The 23,299-nt window shown below is 37.0% G+C and overlaps 1 protein-coding gene across 3 annotated transcripts in view; it reads right to left on the bottom strand.

Moving 5' to 3' along the window:
* Nucleotides 1–23,299, bottom strand: part of DENND5A (DENN domain containing 5A) — a 62,853-nt gene that overhangs the window by 8,013 nt on the left and 31,541 nt on the right. The window contains exons 6-19 of one of the 3 annotated variants that reach the window (XM_083839928.1): nt 21,078–21,395; nt 19,086–19,301; nt 17,922–18,156; nt 17,275–17,425; nt 16,553–16,646; nt 14,593–14,691; nt 13,472–13,603; nt 12,107–12,259; nt 11,246–11,350; nt 8,893–8,977; nt 7,367–7,451; nt 6,220–6,348; nt 2,215–2,336; nt 107–252 (exon numbers count right to left, since the gene is read on the bottom strand). In XM_083839928.1, coding sequence (XP_083696054.1) covers nt 107–252; nt 2,215–2,336; nt 6,220–6,348; nt 7,367–7,451; nt 8,893–8,977; nt 11,246–11,350; nt 12,107–12,259; nt 13,472–13,603; nt 14,593–14,691; nt 16,553–16,646; nt 17,275–17,425; nt 17,922–18,156; nt 19,086–19,301; nt 21,078–21,395 — 2,070 coding nt within the window. The remainder of the gene's footprint in view (nt 1–106; nt 253–2,214; nt 2,337–6,219; nt 6,349–7,366; nt 7,452–8,892; nt 8,978–11,245; nt 11,351–12,106; nt 12,260–13,471; nt 13,604–14,592; nt 14,692–16,552; nt 16,647–17,274; nt 17,426–17,921; nt 18,157–19,085; nt 19,302–21,077; nt 21,396–23,299) is intronic. The other 2 variants (XM_083839926.1, XM_083839927.1) reach the window with 2 other exon arrangements.

Raw genomic sequence — 23,299 nt, 5'->3', positions numbered from 1 at the left:
ACAAAGACCACAGATACGAAATGTACTACAAGATGGTACTGCAAGGGGAGAATTTAGAACTGAATGAAAAAACACCTGAACTATTCTTGTCTCAATTGATACAAACCTCAAAAGTCATTTCTAGTATGTTCCTGGGAATCTGCAGGACTCCTGTTTCACCCAGTTCTCCTGAGATACAAATCCAAGGATTGGCTGTAAACATTGAACCACCAAGTTTCTTGCTAGGAACAATCAATATATGGTATGGTATCACTGCAAACACAAGAAGAAATAACACTTCAGAAGTGACAAAGGATAATAATGTAATCTTTTTAATGAACAGAAGAGAAAAAGATATACTAGTAATCCGTAACAATCCTGCACTACCATGAAATGTAAAAAAAAAAAAAAAACACAAAAAAACACCACACTCAACACACAAACGTAAGAGTTCCTATTTAACCATACCAGCACTTGCTTACTAAACACTTACTGACAATCAGGAAGTGTACACATTAATAAGTCATTAATAAGTACAGCTGATAGCAAAATACCATCAAATGACCGAAGAAACACGGGTTGGACAATGTCTCCATATGGATACAATCATTTTTCATTTTCCAGTCTCAAAACGTATGATGAAGATAGTTATTTGTCCCCAGCTTAGTGACAAGGAAGTAAGGACAGTATCCGTGTATCCAGGACTAGGTTGTAGCTCAGCATGCAACTCAGTGCTCAAATACAAACTGCCTGCTTTTGTGTGTGCATACATACACACTACAGAACACTAATTCCCGCTCGGCTAGTAACCAAAGCCTTTATTTGCACGGCTTGCTTGCAGGAGTATTCATTACAGTGGCTAAACACTTTCAGTGAAAATACATAACAATACTGCAAGTTCTTCTGTACCATGCTGGTCTTAATTATGCTAAGACGTTTGATTTTAAGAAGAATAAACGACTTTTTCCTCCCCTTTAACTGGCACCACATGCATTCTCAAATGTTTTCTGGTCCCCTGGTCTACCAGTGCCTAATTCAATATACCACCTGAATTAAAGCCCCTTCTTTGACTCAGAAGGCAGATGGAAATACATATGTTCTTCCATCATCTAGCATCTCATACATGGCCATCTATTAACCAAACTACTTCTATAACAAAATCCAATTATCTAAGTGGTCATTGTGTTTCTTGGCAACTTACCTTTCTTTATCATTCATAAATGGGTTACAATTAGTACTTTTCAGCTAAGGTATTTAACACATCTCTCCCTCAACATCTCCTCAGCTGTCAGTTCCCTCAAGAAAGCATTTGGTAGTTGGATTTTCTTAGAAGCTTGATGCTTGTGACATTTAAGAATGAATTAAAATGCTTCCCTTTTTATTTTCTGTGCTTATAGTCTTAAATTGACAACAGCATCCAGCCGACCAGACCTGAACCTCGTCCAGATCTTGTCCACAAGTCCAAGAAGTATTTCACTTAGATCTCTGTTTGCTTTGTCTTTAAGACACAAAAATAGGAATCATAACAGCAAGGATAGCTCTTATCATGGGACTAGAAGGATCCCTTCACCTACCTCCAACCCCAATTTCAGCGCCGCTGAAGTCTTTTCTTATACCTTACCAGTGAAGTCCTGTGACAGCAGGCATGCAAAAAGTGCATGAGAACTCTGTAATACATTAAAGTGTCAGCAATAACAGCTAAAAAAAATCTACAGGAAGTCTTTAAAAAAAAGAAAAAGAAAAAAAAGCACTTGAATGCATTGCAGAGTTCTGGTGCAGCCCTCAGCAGGCATTTGACTAGTTATCCCAAACTCAGAGACAAGCATGTGGCAAGCTAGGCTGAGGATGAAAAGGGGAAAGGTATTTTGTTTTCTTTTTTAATTCCTACTATGCAACGAGCTAATATTCTTACCTTGAAAATGTATAGTCCACACTGCTTTTTGTATGGTGCACACAAATCCACCACAAAATTTTCTATTGAGTACTTTTCCACATCTAAAAGGATTAAAGCTGCCTGTATCTTACCAAGTTAGAAACAAATGTCTTTAGTGACACATGGGGAGAACACTACTACCCACCAGAGAAGATTATAGAAACAGTGATACAGCATACACAGATGGATACCAGAAAGAAAGAACAGCTACACAAAAGAACATTGCTCAGAATTGTTTAGAAATTTGGATAAGTACTCAACCAGATCTGGAGATCAGAGTTCCAGGGGAAGTAAATACTTACAGATTGTTGTGAAAACATTGGTAAAGCAAAAGTAATCAACAGCATTGAATGACAGGAGATGATATAAGAATTGTTCTTTCTCGTCATCACAGCGGAGGAATGCGTAACGCTTGTAGAGTTTTCTGACAAAGTAAAACAAATAATCTGTCATAGTAACAAGATGCTTTCAGTGAAATGTTTTTTATTATGCGTATTTATTAGGTAAACTATGAAGAATGTGCAAGCAATTACAAACGACAAGTGATGCTAGTGGAGCCAACAGTATTTAATGTGCCAAGATATGTAGACACTGTAAGTCTGAAGTTTCCAAGTGCATCAGTCCAATGTTTCACACCACTTTCCGTCACTTGAAAGCAAGGTTTAAGGTGGTCTTTCGGTCTAATTCCTCAAAAAAGGAAGAAGGACTTTTGTACTTCCTCAGGAAAAAAAACTCGGACCTTTTTTGGCAACGTGAAAGACTAGAACTGCAGTAAAAAGAGTCCTCACAACCTAGTTCTTAGCAGACGGTGTCAGGGGACTGTCATTCAGTACACACAACACTGGACAGTTGGAAGGCTCTTTTCAAAGGATACTAGGGCAAGCACTGAGGTTATCTACTTGTATTAGGTTATAAGTGATATCCCAGAGTCTTCAGGAACCCACATGTTAAGCTAGGAAATAGCTTCAGTATTTACAGCACACAGCTCCTGAGATAACCAAATTCACATGCACGTAGAGGTGACGTAAACTCCTGCTCTTCCCCTTCTCCTGGGTTGAAAATTCTTTACAAGGACTGTAGCACCAGACAAAACTGCAACTTCTTTTACGTGGAAATATGAAAATATGTAGCTCAGTAGCCTTCCCTCCCTAGTGGAGATTCTATGCAGAAAAACGTACTCTAAAGGGAAATAATCTTATACACATTACTCAAGCACATTAAGAAAATTAACACTGCAAGACGCGCAACTGTGAAACCTTGATGAGATTTTACAATACATTTCAAGCAAAAATTTTGACTGGAAAATACTCTTAAAGTTTCTCACTTGCACATAGATACCACCACCATTTTGGTTAATTATGCAACCAATAAATAATACTAGTATTGGTGAATTATCATAAAAGAGCATGCCAAGATGCATCAAAATCTGACTGCGACTAGAGGAAATACTCAAAACATCACGAAAGCATGAATTAGGTATTAGAAATACTGACAGAGCAATGGATAGTTGTTCCTGCCAAGAGGGCATCCTGACAACTCTCCTCAATTTCAGATATCAATTACAAAAAAGTCAGCAAGTAGTTTACAAGCCAGAAGTCCGCAAAATGAATCAATATAACTAACTCATGTGCGCAAACACATTCTCACTTAAAAAACAGTAACACTAGAGAAATATTCAGTGGAAGTAAAGATACTGAGTCTTATATCATCATAGCCTGCCTATAGCCACGAGGGTTAGCAAGTCCAAAAATGTCTCATGGGTCACCATGTCTGTGTTTTGTTTGAACAACCTGAAGCACGTACTTAGCCTATCCACAATGGTACGTGCTATCCTGTCTTTCCAAAATACAAGATTTCTCAGTTTACTTGTGCACATAAGGTCTCAGAATGAAACTAAATGATTTCCTTCTGTTCTCTAACTCTAGTCCCTCCACAAACTAGAAAGAAACCTGTTTTATTTCTCCTCTAATTTTTAGCAAATGCCAAATGAAGAGAATTAGTTAAATAAAATAACTAGCAACTAGTTGATTCAAAACAGAACAACCCTCTATCATGGTAAATGCAAAATGACAGAAGTTGCATACTCTTAACACCTTCCTGAACTTGGCACTGCTTCCTCTAAAAACAAAAAATGGATTTTTTAATCCAAACCATCTAGAACACCCTTAAGTTGGATAACTAAATACACAGCGCAAAGGACACAGGATTACAAAGAATCAGTATAATCTCTATGCAAGTTGCTCCTTTGCTTGTCACTTTCATTCTAAACATACTTTTGCTGTTTCCTCACTCTGTGCTGGAGAACCACAATCTGTCTGATAGATGAACAGTGCATTAGCTAGTGTTGAGAGTTTTTTCCCCTCCCCCCCTCAACGTTTGTTTTGCATGGGGTGAGCACTGCCAAATTCAACCTGAAATAGACTGTTAATTCACTTAATTTAGAGACAGAGGAAGCTTTACTACTTGTCCTCACTGTGTCCTTCAGCTTTTCCTTGCACACTGTTGGAAAGAAAAGAGGAAGGCTACAGCTTTATCAGAAAGTCCAGTATAATTCAACACAAGGTAAACCTCAAAAAGTTAGCAGTCAAGGTTCTGGGCAAAGACGTTTGTGGCATGGTGGTCTTGGTAGGAGAAAAGTAAAGGAAGAGGAAGAAGAGACAGCATAGGTTAGGTTGTCTCCAGAAAGAAGTCTTCAATTAAAGCTAATTACTAGCTTTACACTTGCTACTAAAAAAAGTTTGATTGGACAAACACAAGAACCCATGATTTCCACACAATAGACAGTATGCCCAAACTTCTTAGCAATACTTTTTTTTTTTTTTTAAACTCAACAGGCTATACTAAATAAACCTCAGACTGGTATTCCTGAAATTACGTAATTTGTATTAAATATGGCCTGTACTTTGGTTTGTGCAATTGTTTAAAAAAATATTTATATTTATAAAGATAATACAAAGTGCATGTGCTCTGGACATTGCCATTGTAAGAAAATAGGCCCTTGTGTTGAGCATTTCTCTTTTTGCCTTTCAAATATGCATATTTAAGAAGCGCTAGCACAGATTTGACAGAGTTTAAGCCAGCAGAATTTGGAACTCTCTCAAACTCCATTCCCCACCCCACCCCAAACTCTGTACATCAGATACTTCTCTTATTTTCTTCCTATACAGCATCAAATGCTCTTTAAATAGCGTTTTGGGTCTTAATGCTTGGGCCTTTCCACAAATTTTGTATGATTTCATATATAATCATAAGAATTGAAAGTTGTGCATTTTGAAATGGTTAGAAGTAATAGAAACAAAAAATGGATCATCATAGCAGATATTTGACTATTATGAAACCAATTCACTTCATGTTCTTAAGTAGGATATAAATGCAAAGACTTCACTGTGTACAAGAAGAGAAATGAACCTGTGAGACAGCTTGATTTAGAAATGTGGACAGCCATGCTCTGGCAGATTTAGATGGAAGATTTCAGAAGGTATTACCAGATCTCATCTTAAGCTTATTACCCCACATTGAGATGCAAGAACTGATCAACACAGCCTTCCTAGCCACCTTCATGGTGTACACTATTCATCCACTCTCCTGAAGCACACCAGAAGCTGATTGTATCTACATTATTTTACATTGCACCAGAAGAGGCTAGGAGAATGTAATCAACAAACGTCTCAGATGTGGAAACAGAATTGAGAAGCTAAGGAACAGTCACATTCTGAGTCATACTAACCAGAACCACAGAAGAACAGCTGGATCTAACTCTACACTCTTCATACTGTGACAGAACTGCAACTAGGATCTAAGGTGCACTTTGCCTGTGAAAACAGAAAATCTAAGGAAAACAAAATAGTTACAGAGAGGGCACTGAGATAAAAAGCTTAACTCAAAGTAGTTGAGTTTGGACATAAAACCTATTTGATTTAATCCCTAGCAATTGACAAAATTCTCAACTCAAAACTGAAGAAAGTCTACTGCTGACAGAACTGATTCTGTATCTGAAGAACCCCAGAAGTAAATCATCATAACACAACATAACTATTTTTCGTGTGTAACATGCTCTAGGTGACTCTGCTTGAGCAGGAGAGTTGGACTAGATGATCTCTGAAGGTCACTTCCAAGCTCAGACATTCTGTGATTCTGAACTAGCTCATACACAGGTACAGAGACACGGTTGGAAGGCTAGTTTATTTCATTCTTTTTGCATAATACTAAGCAAATGAAAGAATAGATTTTGTTGTTGTTGTTGCTTTAAGTCAAACAACTAAACAAGGTTAATTATTAAAAGCTTTGCCCAAGATAAACCATCTTACTTTGTGAGTTCATGATCTGAAAGCAACTGCTTTAGATGCCTAGATAGCAACTTCTTTTCCATAGAGAGACGAACCCAGGCTCTGGCCTTGCCAACATCTGTTTTGATCTCACTGATGTTCTGGATATGCCTGAAAGAACAAAACAAAAGACACCGCACATTATTTTCAAAGCATGATAGCTCTTTCAAACCAAGCTAGGCTGAAGAAGGGATTTTGCCACAAATGCAAAATATCACACAAACTACTGGAAAAAGAGACATGGTCACCTTAATATTCAACACTAGCTAAATTCCTTGCATATCTAGCTGGAAAAAAAATAGGAGCCTGAAAAAGAAGAATCTGCAACGCAGTACCCTTTTATAAAATTCTAAAGCAGGCCCATTGCTTCACATGATTTAAGAAGCATTCTGGAACTATTCTGCAATATTTATGGCTGAGTACTTTGGAAAATTACATACTATTTTTTACATACTATATTTTCAGTGCTCAATAGTAGCTTTTCTAATGTACAAGATGCAAACGGTATGCTCTGAAAGGACAAGCATGACCCTTGAAAATCCTCAATTCACTCCTTCGTACTGAAAAAAATAGATTTTGGGAAGGAGAAAGGAGGAAAGAATAAATTCATTTTGAAGGGATTTTAAGTTCTGCATTTTTTGTTTTTATGTACTGAAGAAAGGGCATCTAGCAGAAGTTACAGTTATAGTTGTTTATTCGCACTACTAAAACTATGTTAGACAAAATCATTGCGTATATTAAACAAGTTCTTTACACTGCTTTCTTCACTGAAAAGCAACACTTAGCTCAACTTGGAAATGACTAGGAAAATACATACGCTACACCCACACTTCTGTGGAAATAAAACAATACAAAATATTACAAAAAGATGAAAATTGCATCAGTGTATTTCTATAAACTAGTAGCTGTGACAATGTAAAATCTCCTCAGTATGAAATATGTTTCTGTAAAAGTCAGTGAAAAGGTTGCACTATATACTTTAAAATGGTTCAGCAAGTTCCCTCCCCACATTCCCCTCTTGGTGTATGAAATGCATGCATCCTGTATGGTACACGTTCTACACAAAAATAAATATGCAAGCAAGTCTCATGGGGTTTTTGGTGTGTTGGTTTTAATAATTCAAACTCACCTCATATCCTGGACGAGAGAGATTCTAAGAGGTGACATGGCTGGACTGGTATCTGACTTTCTCCTTTCTGAATCAAGAAGTATTCCTAGATCCAGAAGAACAGAATTTTCTGTTAGTGAAAACCATCTAAAGATTTTAAAAATCAACATAAGAAGAAGGTAAATTAACACCAACTTGCATGTAGAAAGGGGTGATTAAATTTTTATTTTATTTATTTTAAAAGACTCATACAAGTAATGAACCCTACTGCACTCTTGCTGTTTTGGTGAGTCATAGCTTTGCAAAGATATTGTGGCATATTTCCATTTCCAATGACATGAAAATATGATACGCTACACAGATGGTTATGCAGATCAGCACACAGTGAGCATTAATATATTAATGAGCTTAAATTCAGCTGAAATTGGTATGACATCAAATGGCTTAAGACATATACTAATCAAGTATTATTTTCTAAAATCTACCCTATTTTATTTCATGGTCAAACTGACATTAGAAAACAGTGTTCAACATTTTACTCTGTACACCACAACCATACGTTCAACTAGTCTACCACTCCACACACTCCTGTAACATCAACAGTCTTAATTTGCAATTTAAGCAACATTATTACTCTTATCTTTCAAATTTCACTCTAGAATCAAATCATATATTAAATACAGTCCCCTGCCCTGAGTCCCAAGTCAGAAAGCCTAAGACAGGCACAATCTTCCATCTGATATGCAAAAAGCCCTGTGCATAGGACCAAGTGACATTCAGGAGACTTTAACATGTACAAGGCCTTGTAAGTTTTAGTCATGCTAAGCAATTTGCTTATAGCAACTTAAATACAATTTAAAAAGAAACAAACAAACAAAACAATGTTCTGTCTACAAAATTATATCATATATATACCCATCTGACACAAAAAGTAGCATTTAAAAATTACATTAATAATTTTGAAAACATTATCAATGGATCTTATGTGCAATATTACTTTTACTACAACATTTGCTATGTCAAAAATTACAATGCATTTCTTAAGTGATTTTTGCATTTTTAAATGACTTTTTTAAAAAACAGTTAAGACTACTGTTTGGCTGCCCTCCCTCCCTCTTTTTATTTTTATTTTTTTAAAGAAACAATGTAAATTTCAGGATGTACAACACAATTTTGTGTGCTTACATGCATTCCCCCAGCCCCATCTATGACTTGGTAGGCTTTGTCAGTCATGAAGCCATATGACTATAGGTTATAAGGAAGATTTTATGTTGGAGCAAACCCATTTTAAAGTCTGTCTTTGAAACATCAGATATTTCTGGTATCTGACTACTGCAATCACAAACAAGTTAATTTTCCACAAAACATATTGAGACAATAAATCAGGTCCATATTAATTCCATAGCAAATCGAATACTCAATTTGATTATATTTTATGAAGGGCTACTTCCAAGGAAACAATCTTTACATGGTGCAAATCAGCAGGCAGCTTTTACTCAGCTGTTTTGTTTGTATGTTCATCATCTTCCAGTAGAAGCTAATCTTACCTGAGGTACTGAAGCTGCCTGATGTAGTTCTTCTCTGTCTGTTTTCAAGGTAATGTAGCAGATGAGACCACAAAGCAGACTTTCCCTAGAATTAAAAATATATTAGTTACTACAAAATACAGGATCCCAATTCAGAAGATATATTACTATGAGCTGAATAAAAAGGCTTAAATCATCATAGAATGTATCAGCCATAACAACAACAACAACCTTGTTTCAAATATGTTTCTCCTACAAAGTCGTTTATTTAAAAAAAAAAAAAAGAGACAAGTTTCAGTTGCTCGGGAGCTGTAAAGAGGATGAGAAAATAAAGCAAAGTCAAAAACTACTACAATCTAATGATTCCAGTAATCTGGAAAAGTCAGCCAAGCTTCATCAACATGATTGTTCATCAACTTGACAAGAAAACATTTAAATTCCTTGTAAAACATTATGCATAAGCAAAGTTCTCAGACTGAGACTGTCATCTTTCCTACGCATTTCCCTCCCTGCCTCTCCAGCAGCGAGCTGGCAAGATGCACAGAACCAGCCTGGGTAAACCATCTCACACCCAGACCAAGTCTTGCGTATCTGTTCCCTTCAGGGTAATTCAGGGCTATAGATGCATGCTGTCAATTTGCAGGAACTCAAAAGATTTCCATCAATTTCATCAGGTAAAGGACCTGGATAATTACAAACACGGTAAGGTAAAAACAAATCAAAACACAAGTAGGACAACAAAAGCTTATCAGCAAGAATACTCTAGTTCTACACATTATAGAAACAACTTTAAAGTTAAGTTTGGGATACACTATTTAGGTCAAGATTAATCTGTCAGATAATGTTAAAAAGGTGCATCTCACTCATTATGTTTCTTTCTTAAACCTCAGGTGACTTGAAAAAAGAAGGCAGGAAATATTTCATTGGCAAATTAAAAGATTCTTGGTTTCATCTTAAAATATTCTGCATGATAAATCAAAGACTAGCAAAGCCACAGAAGGCAGCATTAATTGAGTAGGGTCTCTCCAGCACATTAATTGGAATGATTTACAATGAAAATTAATTACTATTACCTATTATCTTCCTAAATTATTACATTAACTGGAAATCCCAGTAAAAATCTAGCAATTCCACATTTCGTAAGACCAGTCATATTATAAAGCCAGACTTTTTGTTACAACTGCGTGCAGAAAGAAACCATGACTGTAAAGCAAGAGCTGTCAATTCAGTACTATTGATGTCACATCTAAAATCATGTAAGTACCTTCCTGAAGTGCAGTAATTATGGTTCATCTCTGGAAGTCAAAAAATTTTAAAAAATATATTTAAACATCTCTAATCAATTCTATAGCTCACTAACAGTCATGATGGCTCATTCCAAGACATCGTATCTATACCAAATGAAACAGCTTGCCTCCAGAAGACAAAGCACAAAGTGTCTTTTATATCTGTGTTGAGAAACTTATTGAAAATAATTTGTGGTGAAGGTACTAAAAAAATTTCAGAAAAGCCCAATGCCTCAATATCTGACAGATCCAACATGGGAAGCCAAAATTGTGAGTCTTACAAAAACATAAAAAGAGAACATGAAAACATCAACCGGGGAATGGTTACATTGAAAACAGTATTTCTCTGAATAAACATACACACACATGCACTGTCTAGTGTTCAGCATCTTGCTGCCATGGCAAGGAAAACTGCAAAAGATCACAGATAGCAGCAAACAAAGAATCTTGCAGCAAATATATGCCAACGATCACGATGAATGTAAGAACTCATGCAGTAGATATCTGCCCACTTCCTTTACCATCATGTTACTCTGCTCTAACTTCAAGAAGCAATGAGGACACAAACTATTTCTAAAAGGGAAAAGACGACAGCCTGAAGAAAGCAGCGAGACAGGCAAGGGAACAACAAAGGCCTTCTGAAAGTTCAGACTACTGTGGTCATCAGACCCTACATTCTACAACTCGCCTGCATTGCTTTGGGCAAAGGAAGGTGCAGATTCACTTTGCATGTGGAAGAATTGGTAGGTCAGCTAATGTTGGACTATCAGGGCTCATCAGCAGGAAACAGGTAAAAGCAAGGACTGGTGGAAGGAAAACCATATTCATTACTACGGTCAATTGAGAAAGTAGAGTCTTCCTTGGCTCATTATTGAAAAATAAAATAAAATCGATGTATAAAACAGCAGGCTTTTGCATATTTAATAAAGGCCAGAGTACACAGAGAATTAGTAGTGCAGTTTTACTGTGGATCATAGTATTAGATGCACAGTACTTCCTCCATCAGGCCTCTATTATATTCCACCACTCTATTTATTCCACCATTCAGCACTGTTTGCCAACATCTGCAATCAATCCAAAGCATTAACCTTATGTAGGGTTGGCCGTCTGGTGGTCTGAAAGGCCCAAATCTGAGTTGAAGCAGAATATACTGATGCTCTGTCTTCTAAGACGAAAGCAGTACAGCTTCTATCCTAAGTGATATACAAGAGGGAAGGGAGAGAATCACATGATAAATCTTCACATAGAGAAACTACTGCTATAAAGTTTGAAGGAGAGCAGATTTAAACACTGGTGTTTGAGTGCTGGGGACAGATACTGAATTACAGTTGTTTGGATTACATACATTTATTCTGCAGATTCTTTAAAAAAAGTTACAATCCTCAGTTTCCTTGTTATTCTTTTGCACAAATGAGGGAAGAATAAAAACCTTAAAACTCCACCTATTCCCACAAGCAACACTTAACTATCCCTACATAATTCTGAAAGAAACAAAATAGCAAGGGTTTTACTTTTAAAAATTAAATTACCCTTCATGAAAAAAATTCCCCATACCATATTCCACTGACACCACATTTAACATACACTGCATTAAACCCTGTGCAATTTAAATAACAGAAATATTAAAAAAAAAAATCAAAGACTTATTTACCATTCTATTAAAAAACAAAACAGAAAAACAAACACAAAAACCTTGGTTAAATGGAAAGAAAGTGTTCAAAAAGTAATCTGTGGAACAAATCTGTGTGTGCATTTGCACCCACCCCAGAGCAAAAAGTGGAGACAGACAGGGAGGCATTAACTGACATAAAAAATGCTGGGGGTTGTGTGCAAGTATTTAACACATCTATGTGCACACACTAGGTATCCTCTGAAAGCAGAAGGAAGAATAGCAAAATGTGACTTTATGGAAGTATGCTCTGTAACATGCAGGAATATCTGCTCCTCACCTGTTTGACTTGCAGACCATGGCTCCATATCCTTTCTAAGAGGTCACACAGACTGGCTATCAGGGTATTCTCTTCTACACCTGTGATATTCACTTCACCATGACCCAGCTCCACAGCTTCTCGCCCCATTTTTTCAACCAACATCCTCTTGGTCTTAAAAAGGACAAAGCAAAAGAGTTAGTTCTTTCCACACGGACTTCTAAGATCATTCAGACTTTTTGCAGAATCAGAACTATAGGGGTTGGAAGGGACCTCAAGAGATCATCGGGTCCAACCCCCTGCCAAAGCAGGATCCCTAGAGCAGGCTGCCCAGGTAGGTGTCCAGACAGGCCTTGAATATCTCCAGAGAAGGAGACCCCACAACCTCCCTGGGCAGCCTGTCCTAATGCTCCATCACCCTCGCCATGAAGAAGTTCTTTCGCATGTTGGTGCGGAACTTCCTGGGCTCCATTTTGTGGCCATTGCCCCTTGTCCTGTCCCCACAAACCACTGAAAAGAGGCTGGCCAAATCCCTCTGTCTCCCCCACTTAAGATATTCGTAAACGTTAATAAGATCCCCTCTCAGTCTTTTCTTCTCAAGGCTGAACAGATCCAGGTCTCTCAGCCTTTCCTCATAGGGAAGATGCTCCCGGCCCCCGTACCATCTTTGTGGCCCTCTGCTGGACTCTTTCTAGGAGAAGCAGAGAAACTTCCAGAGAAACTGCTTCTCCTGGAAAGAACAAACAAGGAAGAACAAACAAGGAAGGACAGAATAGCAACGATTTGGCAGAATAACTGAGCATACATAATATCTCTGAAACCTGAGCAGGACTGCATTTCTTTTATCCTTGTTTTTACAAGTCACGGCTGCACCGGGTTTGATTGCTTTACAGCCCCCTCCATCTTTCTAACAAGGGCCTTGCAAATGAGCACATATAAACCTCCACATGCTAATCTGAATAAACAGAAGAGCAAGCCACAATTTGACAAATTAGTGGCCAAGCAGCAAGACCCTGCAATACAGCTCTGTGTTTTCATGACAAATTCCTATTTTGGAATATTCTCTCTTGTTGAAATAGTATAGTCTCAGTGATAAATGAAATATGCTAAAATAGATATAGGCAGCAGTATGAAGAAGACCCATCAAAATATTCCGTCTATAATTTTTCATCTATTATAAGATCACATGATAAAATTTCTACTCCTGGAAGAATTTCTGAATACGTTCTCTCTTCATGAATTTCTTACTATTACGCAAACAAGCGGGTTATATAGATAAAGCAGAGACACAGGGCAGAAGAGCAGGGGTTCACATGTATTGGCTACAACACGGTCCACAAAGGATGAATACGAAGTACAAGAGAACAGAAATATTCTCTGAATTACCTTATTTCGGCATTCCTTCAACAATCCTTCTACAAACTTCCAGTTTGTTTGTGCAATTACTGATGGAGAGAGGTTAGATAGCTTGGGCTGCCGAATAGTGCTGCCCAGATTCCTGGCTTCTTGGATATACTTCTGTATTGGAACAGAAAATAAAAACGCAAGTAAGACTAATTTGCCAAGAGAAAAGAGGTAAAGGTATCTTTACCAACAGCTCTCAATGCAACGAGGAAGAAAGGACCACAATCTCTTTCAAAAGAGTCCCCTCTTTATATCCAGCATAATATTGGGCATGGACTGTTAATGTATTATTTCACTGAAGATCAAATCCCCATTTACATTATTTAGCTAATATTAGAACACACATTACTAAATAACAAAAACACAGTACAAAATGACAAGGATACTTAGATGCATAGATTTAGTTAATCCCTCAAAAACTGAGAATAGTCTTGCTATTTTTTTCAATATAAAATGCAAGTGTGTATGAGTTACCTAGACCAAGACTTCAAATGGCAGCCTGTGGTCTGCATATGGACTGCATAAAAACTCGACCCTGGACCTTGGCAACATCTGAGACCCATAATCATTTCTGCAAGTTTCTTGTTTCTTGCCCAGCCTCCATTGTCTTTCAGGAAGCAGCTGCAAAATGTTACTGACAGCTTTCAGCTCTGAATCATCTACATTTTAGAGCAAAATGATCTCCTGGACCTTATTTGAAAGCTATTCTGCTCCTATTACTACCATCAAGTAGTTGTCACTGTTTTCACCCCAGAGACAATTTGACAAATGTTTTGAAAACCATGTGAGCACAGATTGGTTGGAGCATAGCTAGCTGTGAATAAGCAATAAATTAGTACAGGAGCTAAAGCTCAAAATTAGTACATATTTCAGATTCATAAGTAACTTATTACTCTTATAACGTATTAACATTAATATGGTAATATTAATGTTACTATAGTAACTTATTAATACCTTATAGACAGAATTATCAAACAAGATGTAATCTTTCCAAAGAGGAAAAAACACATCTTTTCCAGCAGCCTTGCACTAAAGAACTATGATATAAACTATGCATCTTTATCCAGAACTATGATTACAGTCATATTGTGCATTTAACATACCAGATAATGTTCTGACACAGATTTTATAGAGGGCCAATCATGCTGGTCCCAGCCTAAACATAACTGCAACTGAAGCTCTGGCATGGAAAAGTCCAGCTGCTGGCAGGACAAGTTGGTAGCAAAAAGTCAAACAGACCATGTAAAGTGAAAGCGTAAGTATACATGAAGTAATAAAAGCAAGCATGCAAAACAGAAAAGGAGAAGAGTGAAGACATAATACAATGCAGAACTCCCAAACAATCAACATAAAAGCAAATAAGTAATGAAGCTGAAAGGAAAAAAGAAAAAGATGATGTTTAATCATTGGATTGGTGTAAACTCTGACCTCCACTGTGCACAAATACCTGCAATTTAGAAGCCACTAAGCCTCAATGTCACAGATTTTTGTTGACTGTCCCAAAGCTTCAATTTTTCTAAAACTCACAACATCACATTTTCAAACCACTGCCTCCTGCTTAGCCTGATGCAGCATTCATCTCAAAGGGCTCCCTCCCCTTTCTTTCAGACTTAATAGGAAAGTCTGAGTCACCTGGGAAAGGGGTCAGCATCCAAACAGTACTATGTAATCAACAAGGTACAGCATAAAGCCCTGCACAAATAGCAGCAGCACAGATAAATCTGGCAGTTGGTACTCTCATTTGAACATGTATTTGCAATTTTTATTCCTCAGAAATCATTTGCCTTGTGACAGAATAAATCCTATAGGATAACCAACTAGTGAAGATACAGTTAAAAGCAAACAAAGTGGAAAAAAAAATAAACAGAGGCTAGAGGTAGATTTTTGTCTTTGTAATTACCTAATTGATATTTCATAAAATTACATCGTAATTTTTAAAAGCAGTAATGAGATTATAAATCAACTCTTATTCACTTCTGTGACTTCTAAGTAAAAAACACTTCTGAATTATCTGAGCACGTGAAGCATGTCAAAGTGAGAAATTACTTGTAGCTTCTTAGTATATGCAGACACTTTTCTGTTGCGTGGTTATGGATGACACAACACTTCAATTCACTTCACAAACCAACAATAATGTTCTGGAAATAAGTACACTGGAAAGGCAATTAAACGCATCACTACCATAAAAGATGGAACTGAACTAAGAAATATATTTCATCTTGACAACACTATCCTAACAGATGCAAGATTACATTAAAATTCCAAGCGAAGCTTTTCTGAAAATATTTAACAGGGCAAGACAATACTGTCTTCTGTGGAGAACATACAGTTAAGCAAAGTAAAGCTTCAGGATTACTAAGAACAAATCAATTCTGATGTTTTAAACCAGATTATTTTCAGAATTACTCTTATACCAACATTCAGCGTAACATTTACTGACTGTATGAATCAGAAACTGTACTGAAGAGTCCAAATCACCCAGATCTTTCAAAATGCCTTGACCACAAAAAAAAAAAACAACACAAAACAACCATGTCAGCTGTAGAGGCACAGGTGAGAGAAATTTTCAGTTCAGCATCAGAGTTCTGTCCTACCAGTACAGCTATGCTGCTCCAAAACCCAACTAGTATCTCTACACAGTGCTGGTCTGTGTTCTATAAATGCACTACATCCAAGTGAAGCTAGCAAGAGATCTCCAGAGCAACACTGCAATAACATCGCATTGGCCCACCCTCTCATAGTGAATGACTTCTTCGACAGGCTCAGAGTCAGGAAAAAGATTTTTAACAGGGAAACATTCTGAATGCAAGACACACTGTAAGATCACATGAAAGAACTAATGCTTTAGACTAAAAATAGGCAGACAAACCTAACCAAGGTTAAAACCAATTCACAAACCAAGTTATTTTGGTCTCCTAAGGACAGAGAACTTCATTTGTACAAATAAGGGAGAGCAGAGATGGACTGCAAGTAACTACAGACATTCCATAAATGTTACAGACCATTCACTACTCAAGCAATAAATAAATAAATATCAGATCTCTAGAGTTTAACAGTTTTCACCTCTCGCTGATCATTGTCAAGACGCAGGTGCTCCGTGTGTTGCTTTTGTCTGTCCTTCCGCCTCCACTGTGCAGGAGCATTTCTCTTTGTCCACCTACAGACAGAGGACTTACTCAGCAACTGTCAGGAACCAGGTGAACAGGAGTAGTAATGGGGGAAAAATAAGTTTCTATCTCATTGCATATTGAATATGTCAACATCAATTCTGCCAGACAAAGCGCAGCTGCAAATACACACAAAGAATCTCTGTAGAAGCAGCCCGTCTTGGGCAACCAGAGGAACTCAGAAAATTAGATCACGTACGCTTGTTTTGTATTTTTCCATTCTTTTAGGATATCCAGTTACAATTTACACCTTTTTCCTCTTTCTTCAAGTTTTTAATAAGAAGATACCCTAAAACATATGCTAGCTCTTAACTAAGAACCAATAAGGAGATCTGCTTTTTATATCAGCAGCAGTTCAATGTAACTCAGGAGTACTTCAATAATAACAGGGCTCCTTAGGTAAATTTCTTCTTTCTAGAATTCCAGATAATAAAAACAGAACAAAAACTACCATATACAACCCATATATATCACTCTTCTGAATTACTCTCGTTTTGAAGAAAGAAAACACTGAATTATTTTCAAATTTGTTTTTTGATACTAAAGCGGTATCTCTGCTTTAGTACTATTCTTACAGCTCTAACCGAGATCCAGCACCTGTTGTCCTAGCTTGCTTACTTGTTGCTTGCTGGTCCAGTAGACAGGACATCAGACTGAAGCTTGGGAAAAAATCCGAGTTCATACTTTCCTTGTCCAATTTTCATGTCCAGCAGGTGTGGATGGACTGCAGTGTGATCTATTTTTGCCAGTCTTAATTCAATTGATTTCTCTGAAATAGTAAGAAAGGTGATTTTTTTTTAAACACCTATCTTAATCAGACATTAATGTATAATCACATATCCACAGCTAAAAGCAGATCTCAAATTTAAGAGGAGGCAAAAGTTTCTTATGGACCTCAACAGGCACATTAGTACAAGAGTGTATTAAGCATCAAACAAAGAGTGCATTAAGGAGAAAAATGCTTATCTTCTTCAGCTCAAACTTTTTTCTACACATCAACACATACAGAAAAACAGTTAACATCAATTACTCATTATGTGAATTTCATCGCAGCTTCCTATATAACATTTAGCTTGCTCACTGAAGCTCTATACCTCAGATTTTTGGTCTCTTCCTCTCCACTCCCTCCCCCGGGCTTTTTTTTTTTTCTGCCTTTTTTTTTTAGTGTTGAGAATGGTTGCTTAACTGTAACTTAATATCTACAACAAATAGCACTGACTAGTTGTACTTTCTTAGGTGCCAAGAAGGGAGCTTCTTATTCTTACCAGCCTCATCAATGGTTGTGCATTTTTGATACATAGATGTGCGCAGAGTTGGTGTTCTAACATTTAGCAGCCTAATTTTGTCCACTCTAGAATCAAATACTCTCAAAACAGGGTCTTTATCATCTTCATCATGGCACATAATCTTATTGTCAATAAAAGATGCAAACATTTGTGTCTCCAGGAATCTTGAGAGGAAAGGCAAGTAAGGCTCAGGCTGGTCTGACAAGAATGATGCCTAAAAGACAGCAAGCAAATAAGAATGTTTGTTGGTCTCCAGAGATACAGCCAAAAATATCTCCAATTTTTCTAATTAAGGGTGTACTAAGGTGTTTTAGAACCATTCAAAGCCTAGTTTTAATACAGACACCAGTTCTATCTCCAAAACAGGCAGTCAATAAGAAAATTTCAGTTTCATAATTATCACCTACTGTACAGCACAACAATTATTAAGCTGTGGTTTTACTATTTCCCTCATTTTCTAAAAGAATAATCAAAAAAATCAATAGAATCCCAGCAAACCTCAATAAAAGAACTGCAGGTGTGGGTATTACATACTTCCGGCTAGGCTCAAAGCTTATGAAGTTGATGGGAATCTTTTCATATGATTTGATGGAAATCTGATTAGCCTTCTAGCATGTAGTGATCCAACATAATCTTTATCCACATACTACCCTGCTGACAAACATCTGATCTCCAGTAAAGAATGTACAGAGTTTACTAGTAAACTCTGAAGAGCTAGGTGCTGTATTTCACTGAAAAGAGGTATTTGGTACACATATACCTAAGAGCTGCATGGTGTCAGGGCTTTATTCATGAACAGATTCAGCAGTACCTCTAGTTAAAAACAAAACAAAAAAAACAGAAAAACAAAATGAATGATTTTCACTAAAAATATTTAACACTAATGTAGAGGTTAACCATAGAGTGAGACTTTCTAAGGTATATATTTTTCTACAGCATCCTTTAAAAGAACATCTTCAAGTGTGTTTATGTAACTTTTTTCCCACATAATATACACGATGTGTCTTTTGGGGGGAACACTGAAACTTAACGAAGAAATTACAATTTTGATAGTACTGTTTTCCATTTTATGATCCAGTGAACAAAATCTTAGGCATAAATACTGCTATAGTTTTTCAGTTGACTTCTTTTATTACAACTTACTTTATCAAAGTTTTGCATCTGTTCCCTGTTTGTAAACCAAGATTCCTTGTCCTGATTGGGTTGAATGACAAACACTTCATAATCTGCAAACATTTGTGTAAAGCGGTTGGCAAAAATTTCACGGATTTGAATATTCAGCTGGTAAACCTTGAATTCTTCTTCATCACATTGAATTTTAAGATCCTTTTTGCTACTTGTCTCCTCTCGCACCTCCAGCTGAGGAAATAAACAAACACACACGCCAAAAAAGTTGATTTGTATATTGTTGCTTTTTCAGATATTATGGGCACACAAGACCTAATCTGCCATTCAACTGCTATTGATTCAACATTCTAGTCTTCGAAAATAAGAAAAAAAATTACTTACAGTTTCAAGCACTGCAATAAAACAGCAACATCAAAAACATAGAAAAAACTTTGTCTATAAAAGCTATCCCTTCAGTAATAAACCATATCCTATTTTAGAACTGGTTGCACTGGATATACTTTAGGTTAAAAAATGTACAGATAACAACTGTATACATGCCCATATACGCCATACACTTAATGAACTTTTACCCTTTAGTTTTCTGTAGAGGACTTTTGCTATCCATGTATATTAAACCAATACATATCTCTGTCTCATGTAACACAAGTCCATGTTACACACTGTTACAGGTTAATATACACCAGTTTTCAAATGAATTCAGATATGTACAGTCAAAGTAAGTTGTGCATGTCTGTTAGCCTATTTCCTACAACCTAGGTCTTTAGCACCATAATACACTGTTCATCACTACACAGCCCAGAGTAATCTCTAATAAAATAAAATGCATTTTTCAGACAACACGTGAGTTAAAATTTATGAAAACAGCAACGTGAGATTCGGATATTCAGTTCACATTGGTTTTGATAGGAACTGGAAAGCTAGAAAAAAAAATCAAAGTGACAAGCATTCATGCACTATTTTGAGTATACACTTGCTACTCTTGTCTTTGTTAATTAAGGCACCTCCATGCATATTCCAGCACAATACCTATAACTCGCAACATCTACACAATGATGCAGTTGCTGCAAGTGCGCCACACTTCTTTAAACACTTAGGTTATACCAATCCAAGGCCAACTACAAAAAGCATCTTACAGCTATACTCTCTAAAAGAGAAAGAAAGCGCTGTGCTGTTCAGCCATTTTTTCCAACTGCATCCCATGAGTAGCACTTGGCATCTATACATTCCCCATTAATTAGGTATTTGGTATTATGCAGTTTTTAAGTGTTTGAGAAAAGTGTTGACAGCTATAATCTATACTCCCCCATTAACACACAAAGGCTAATAAAATGGGACAAACCGTTCTTTATTATGGAAGAGAGCACAGAGATAAGGCCTGAATATGCAAAAACTTACAAAAATTAGAAAAAGGCCTGTAATTCTCCCATCACTTCCCAATCCAATCAGCAAAAGAACAGTAGCTTCTTACCAGTTTTCCCCCGAACAAGAAGAAAACGATGCAAAAAAAAAAAAACTTGAGGAGGAACATAGCTAATTTGAGCACCCAATCCTGTATAGTTAGTAACCAAATGATGCTTCTTATAACCCCCATGCAGACCCTTCCCCTCAAAGCTGCCCTCCTCCTTGATTCTAGATCACACAATTTCTGTCTCTGTCTCTACCTGTAGGCCAGGTTATGGTCACATCGGTCTCAAGGAAGAAGAACTGGTCAAGATAACTTAAACATGCCAGAAATAAAAGTTTTACTCAGAAAGCCTTCACTCTGTTCTACAACGGTTCAAAAATTCCACAGCGGTTCTTCGGGTAAAATCTTTTATGCAAGAAGGGCCACGTTTCCACCCACCTTGTCTCCACAAATGTCCTTGTCTCCGCAAATGTTCGCAAGGTTTATGTACATGTTAAATGAAGTTCTTTCCAGTGAACACAAAGCCACTCTTTATATCAACACTTCAGACCGTCTGCTACTGCGGTTCCAGAGACAGTGTAGATCATTTCATAGCTTACCTTTTCTAGACTCACACCTGTTCTTTTAACTAGTGCTTGGAGTCTTGCAATGGTCTCATTTTCCTTTAGCAGCTCATAGGAATTCAAAGGTGATCCTGCTATGTTCCCATTTCTTTTATCAGAAACTAGGTCACATGCTCTGAGGCTCTTCATCTTGGAGGCACTTTCACTACAGTGAAGGTTTCCCTCAGGTGGAATTCCAAATGCCATTAGTATCTCCGAAATTTCCTGAACAAACTCAAGTTTGTTTGGAAACTGGGGCAAGTCTTCTGGCAGCTCAATGAAATGGTTGTCTATATCCACAAAGCAGAGGTTAGCCTGGAATTTAATTTAGAACAGGATACCGTTAGAATACCATTAAGCACAAGGGTCACATTTTGTCTTTGGATTTGGTGCTTATTAAAAGAATCGGACACATATGTATTTGCTCGGTTATTTTGTAAAACAAACCTGCCCCAGCCATGACGAAATTTTCGCTTTTGAAAGCCAAAAAAGAAATTTTGGCTTTGAAGAAAGCATTACTGAGGCCTACGTTTCCATGTCCAAGGAGATAATTAAGGGAGAAGACTCATTTTTAAAGTGGTAAACCAGATACAAAAGAGATTGTAGCGTATATTAGGTACAGGTGTGTGATTTTGTTCATATATACACATACAGCTAGATTTTAACTACAGGATATTTGCAACAGTATTTTCTACATATGCATACATAAACAAGTGACTACCTTGCTCAGATTATAAACCCATTCCTCTGAAGTTCAGTGAATTCCACTTGGAAAAGCATAATGACATTGCAGAAGCTGCAATAACATTATCTTCTCTTTTTGGTAAACAACTTCCTCGGTTCCCCGAGGAAGATTAGATGCTTGCTTCCAAGGGGGAAAAAAGAAAAAAATATTTGAACTGGTAGGTTTGATTCTGTTTTCCTGTTCCAATCTCACTCATTTACTAAAGACCAAGTTAAAAAAAAAGAAAAAAGAAAAGGAATCCACCTATGTAGCTTCTATAACACCACCAAAAGAAGTTACGTATCTTTCTAGGATTTACCTCAGCCTATATTTGGTGAGTTTGGTGAAAATCTTACACATCTCAGGAACGTAGATACACGTACGTCAATGTTCATATATATACATGATGCCAAAGCCTGATGCCCTGAGGTCAACAGCAAAATTTTTGGTTGCCTCAGTGGAATTAGACTGCTCCCACCAATTCCAAAGCCAGAGGACAATTGCAATTCTTTAGTTTCACCTCAAGTACGATAAGGGCCAAAACTACACACACATCTAGCAACGCCTGCATCAAGTCCATATCCTTCCTTTCAGAACTGTTCAAAAAAAAAAAAAAGAAGGAAATGATTTAGGTTCTCCCGAAATAATATCTAAAAAGGAAGAGCTTATTCTCTAAACAATGAGTAAGCTCCCTGCCCCACTGACACCCTAAAGTGAAAATACGTTCTATCTAATTCTTTGTCCAGCACAGGTGCTCAGACTACAAGTTGCATCCAGGTTTTCAGATCCCCTCCTCGACAGTCAGATCGAAACATGACTGAGTTAAGTTTTCTGCTTGAATACAGCATTGAAAGACTAAGAGACATTCATCTACAGCATTTCTGCAGTATACATCACCACTGTGACTTTGCAAATAACCACCCAACTTCACTTAAAAGACATGAAACATGGTATGTAAATATATGTGCATGGTTGGCTAGTGGAAAGTACGTTTACAGAATTCCTAAATTCTAAAGAACTCCTGTGAGTGAATGATGACTTTTTGTGTTCATTCTCAGCACTACTGATCTTCATGCAAAAATCAGAATTTGTGATGTAGAACAACTTAAAGCTGCAGCCTTCAGAAACATGAATTTAACTCGTCGAGTGGCTCTTTAACACGGCAGTACAGGAAAACATAAAACTGAAGTCTGTCAATAAATCTGCAGTATTATCAAAGATCTATCACACCAGCAGATAGCATGAAAATACATACAGAGCAGCGACTATCTTTCAAAACAATTATCATGGTCAGTCTGATCTAAACATGTTGGCATCAAGAGGAAAAAAGGCTTTTCAAGAGACCTATCTTCTAAAACAAACATAAATTAAAAAAATACAGAATTTGTTAAGATTTAGTATTCAGTAACATCTTGTTAATGGTTGAAATAAAAATACTGAGAATCTATTTCTTTGTTAATATCACAGATATGTATGTTTTCTTTTAGAAAATTCG

This window comes from Anser anser (assembly GCF_964211835.1).
Source record: "Anser anser genome assembly, chromosome: 5".
Lineage (NCBI taxonomy): Eukaryota > Metazoa > Chordata > Aves > Anseriformes > Anatidae > Anser > Anser anser.
The sequence above is the reverse complement of the archived record's forward strand: the minus strand, read 5'-3'. Positions and strand labels throughout refer to the sequence as shown.